The 3,885-nt window shown below is 36.4% G+C and overlaps 1 protein-coding gene across 1 annotated transcript; it reads left to right on the top strand.

Annotated features, from left to right (window-relative positions):
• The first annotated feature begins 215 nt into the window (after positions 1-215).
• On the top strand, positions 216-2,698 carry LOC137251683 (uncharacterized). Its single transcript, XM_067786430.1, has 4 exons — positions 216-291; positions 575-2,135; positions 2,202-2,261; positions 2,330-2,698. The coding sequence occupies exons 1-4, from the start codon at positions 286-288 to the stop codon at positions 2,587-2,589; spliced, it is 1,887 nt and encodes a 628-aa protein (XP_067642531.1). The 5' UTR covers positions 216-285; the 3' UTR covers positions 2,590-2,698.
• The last annotated feature ends 1,187 nt before the right edge of the window (positions 2,699-3,885 follow it).

The raw sequence follows: 3,885 nt of genomic DNA, 5'->3' as shown, positions 1-3,885 counted from the left end.
GAACGAGCTTTGGTAGCTGTCTAAAAATTTGTCTTTCTTGTATTCTCATTTAAAAATGTTTTCAATTAAGAAAAAATTAATAATAGAGTAAAGGGGGGTAATATGGACCACGCGGGTAATATGCTCCACCCAGTTATCTTGAAATTCAGACGTCACATCCTCCGTTATTTTCGTTTAATTTCTTTGTCTATTCGCGCTAGTTTCCTCAGTTTGAATTTGTCGTTCAGCAAGTGCGGGTATTCGAGTAAAAGTATTTTTTGTGAAATAGTGTTTGCTGATAATTATATGTCAGTAAGTGGAATTTGCGTTTTTATTTAAAATTTATTGTGCAACGAACAAATGGACGAATAACATGCGTTTAATAAATATGTTTTGCTAACTTTAAATGGCTATAGTTTATTAAACATCGTTAGCGTTCGAATTAAACCCAGTTATTTCGACAGCACGTGTTGTGGGTAATATGGACTACCACTATAGGGGCTAATATGGACTAGTGGTCCATATAACCCGCAGAAAAAATTCTTGCTCTTTTCGCTCTATTATCCTTGAGTTCATTAAGATTTTATTAATGTAGGATATGGCTCCTGGAAAGCGTAAAAACTGGAACACCGAGGACATGAAAAAAGCGATTACAGCGGTACGATCTAATACCTGTGGTTATTTAAAAGCAGCTAAATTGCACAATGTTCCTAAGTCAACTTTAATAAGGCTAGTGTTAAAGGAAGATTCCGAAATCGAAGAAGTCGTAAATACAAAACTAGGGCGTAAGCCAGTTTTTCCAGAACATTTTGAAAAGATGCTGGTGGATTACGTTCTGACGATGGAATCGAAATTATTTGGACTAAGCAGAATGGATGTTAAGTACTTAGCCTATCAACTGGCTGAAAAAAATAATATTATGCACCCATTTTCAAAAGAAAATCAGCTTGCGGGTAAAGATTGGCTGCGCGGTTTTTTAAAGAGGAACCCAAATTTAGCGTTCCGCTCTCCAACGGGAACTTCTTTGGCAAGAGCACGAGGCTTTACAAAAGATAATGTGAATACCTTTTTTGATATTCTTGAAAAGGAAATGGATAATTTTATTTATTCAGCCAACAATGTTTTTAACGTTGATGAAACAGGCATAAGCGTCGTCCCGTCAAAATTACCCCAAGTATTGTCAAGGAAGGGTAAAAGGCAGATTGGAAGCCTAACATCTGCAGAGAGGGGATCTACGATCACAACTATTGTTTGTATGAGTGCAAGTGGAATATTTGTTCCCCCACTATTTATATTTCCACGCAAGAAGCGCTCAGACTTGTTATTAAAAGGAGCGCCGCCAGGATCAATATACGAATGTCATCCGTCCGGCTGGGTGCAAACATATATTTTTACAATATGGTTTAAGCACTTCATAACACATGTCAAACCATCAGCTGCTTCACCAATATTGCTCGTCTTAGATGGTCATTCAAGTCATACAAGAAATATTGAGATTCTTGATTTGGCTAGAGAAAACCACGTATCTATGGTATCCATCCCTCCTCACTCAAGCCACAAAATACAGCCTCTAGATAAAACTTTCATGGGGCCTCTTAAAAGATATCTTTCGGAAGAAATACGTGTTTGGATGCGTTCGAATTGCAGAGCTTTGACGCACTTCGATATGACAGACCTATATGGAAAGGCGTATATGCGAGTTCAGAGTGGGGAAATCGCAATCAATGGATTTCGCACCACCGGTATATTTCCCCTGAACAGGCATATATTTCGTGATGATGAGTTTTTAGCTGCCGATGAGGAAGAACCACATTCTCCTCCTCGAAATTGTGAAAGCGCTTGCGAAGCACCCGAAGAAATACTGAATAACGAAAGCACAGTAGAATCAGAAACCGCGTCTCGGGTAATAACACCGATGGAAATATCTCCGGTTCCTATAAAAAAAACGAAGCGTTCTAATCGCGGCAGACCAGCAGGAAAGTCGACGTTATTAACGTCTTCTCCGTATAAGAAATCACTACAAATTTCGTTGGAAAAAGCAGCTGAAAGCAAACCTCTAAGAGAAACCAAAAAACGTCAAGATAGTCATTCTAATAAGCCCAGCACCTCCAAGAAAAATATTAAAAAATTTAATTTTGCAAAAGAAAAGTTCGCAGGTAAGACTGCTTAAGCAAAAATTTTGATTAAATTTGTAAAACATTCGTTCTCTATTTTCATTCAAGAATCCAGCACTTCCAAATCAGTTATGAAAACAATGAACTCCGCAAGAGAAAAATGCCCAGGTAAAGTTATTAAAGTAAAGGTTTTGATTTAGTATTTATAATATCGTCTTCTTCTTATATCTTTTCAGGAAAAAGGAAGAAGACAAATTCATCATCCTCTTCGGATTTGGATGATAGTTATAGCGTCCGGGACGAATCTGACGAATTTTTAGAATTTGCAAACGCCGCTGAGAAAGAGGATGCGAAATGCCTATATTGCTCTACTTTTTATTCGGAAGATCGACCTGGTGAGATATGGGTTCAATGCGTCTCTTGCAACAATTGGAGCCATGAAGAATGTGCTGGTTGTGAACAAGATCTATTTATATGCGACATGTGTACACAGTAAACACTGCGGCTAATATGAACTACCTGGTCCATATTACCCCCTAATTTTTTTTTTTCGCCTTTCTGGGTATTTTTAACTTTTTACATTTTTTTTATATTTTTTGAGTTTCGATTTATGCTATTGCAATAAAAAATAAAAATGAATTGTTTTTTAAAGTCAATAAAATTATTTTCATTGTATTATCTCATGTATTTGGTGAATTGTTTACCAAGAAAAGATTGGTGGTCCATATTTGCCTACTTTACTCTTATAATAATGATACAAAAATTATTGTTAGGCTTTAGCTCGAACCGAAACCGCGATCTTACAAATCAGTAAGCCGATTAAACAACAAAAATTGTTAAAATAATTATCTTTAATATTTAAGGAAAAGGACTTCTTAATATTTGAGAAAATTGCAAGTTTACAAACGGCGATGGTTACTTAAGCGCGCCTATAAATATTCAAAAGCATATGGAATTAGTATGCACCTGAATGGTGAATAAAGGAATAGCAACAAAAAAGCAAAACTTAGAGACCAATTGCAATGCGAACAGCGGGGCATTCATTAAAGGAATCTACCTTTACACTAGTATAAAGTATGAATGTAGGAGATTTCGAGTTCAATACTCCCCGAGAACAGTGGCCATACCAAGATAAAAGCACAACTTCTCGAAAAGGGCTTGAGGAACAATATCTTGGACTAAAATAAAATAAGAAAAAAGAAACAGCCAATCGTCATTTTCACTTATTTTTCGTAGGAGAACTGTTTTTACATCGCCAGATATTGCGGTATATAGTTTGTCAGTTCCCTCGCTATCTGGCAACTACCAGCAGTGTTTTTTCATAACTAATTTAAATAGAATCTGTACATCGATTAACAAGTCAAGCCGGTATGTGCTTTTCTCGACCTTGAAACCTCTCGTTATATCCCGTTTTTCAATCGAATTTTAAAGCATTGTTCATATCGCCAGCTAATACGGCCCGTTGCGTTAATCATTTATCATTACCCAACTTTGCTTATTATAATGAGTTGAGCAGAGCTCACAGAGTATACTAACTTTGATTGGATAACGGTTGGTTGTATAGGTATAAAGGAATCGAGATAGATATAGACTTCCATATATCAAAATCATCAGTATCGAAAAAAAATTCGATTGAGCCATGTCCGTCCATCCGTCCGTTAACACGATAACTTCTCATTCATCTCAGATCACTATTTAAAATGAACGATATCGGACTATAACCACGCCCACTTTTTCGATATCGAAAATTTCGAAAAATCGAAAATGTGCGATAGTTCATTACCAAATACGG

The sequence above is a fragment of the Eurosta solidaginis genome, chromosome 5 (genome assembly GCF_040869045.1).
Source record: "Eurosta solidaginis isolate ZX-2024a chromosome 5, ASM4086904v1, whole genome shotgun sequence".
NCBI lineage: Eukaryota > Metazoa > Arthropoda > Insecta > Diptera > Tephritidae > Eurosta > Eurosta solidaginis.
This window is presented reverse-complemented; position numbering and strand designations above follow the sequence as displayed.

Coding starts and splice junctions, on each gene's coding strand:
- LOC137251683 (XM_067786430.1), top strand. Junction 2,136..2,201: donor TGCAAAAGAAAAGTTCGCAG/GTAAGACTGCTT, acceptor TTTTCATTCAAG/AATCCAGCACTTCCAAATCA. Junction 2,262..2,329: donor CGCAAGAGAAAAATGCCCAG/GTAAAGTTATTA, acceptor ATATCTTTTCAG/GAAAAAGGAAGAAGACAAAT.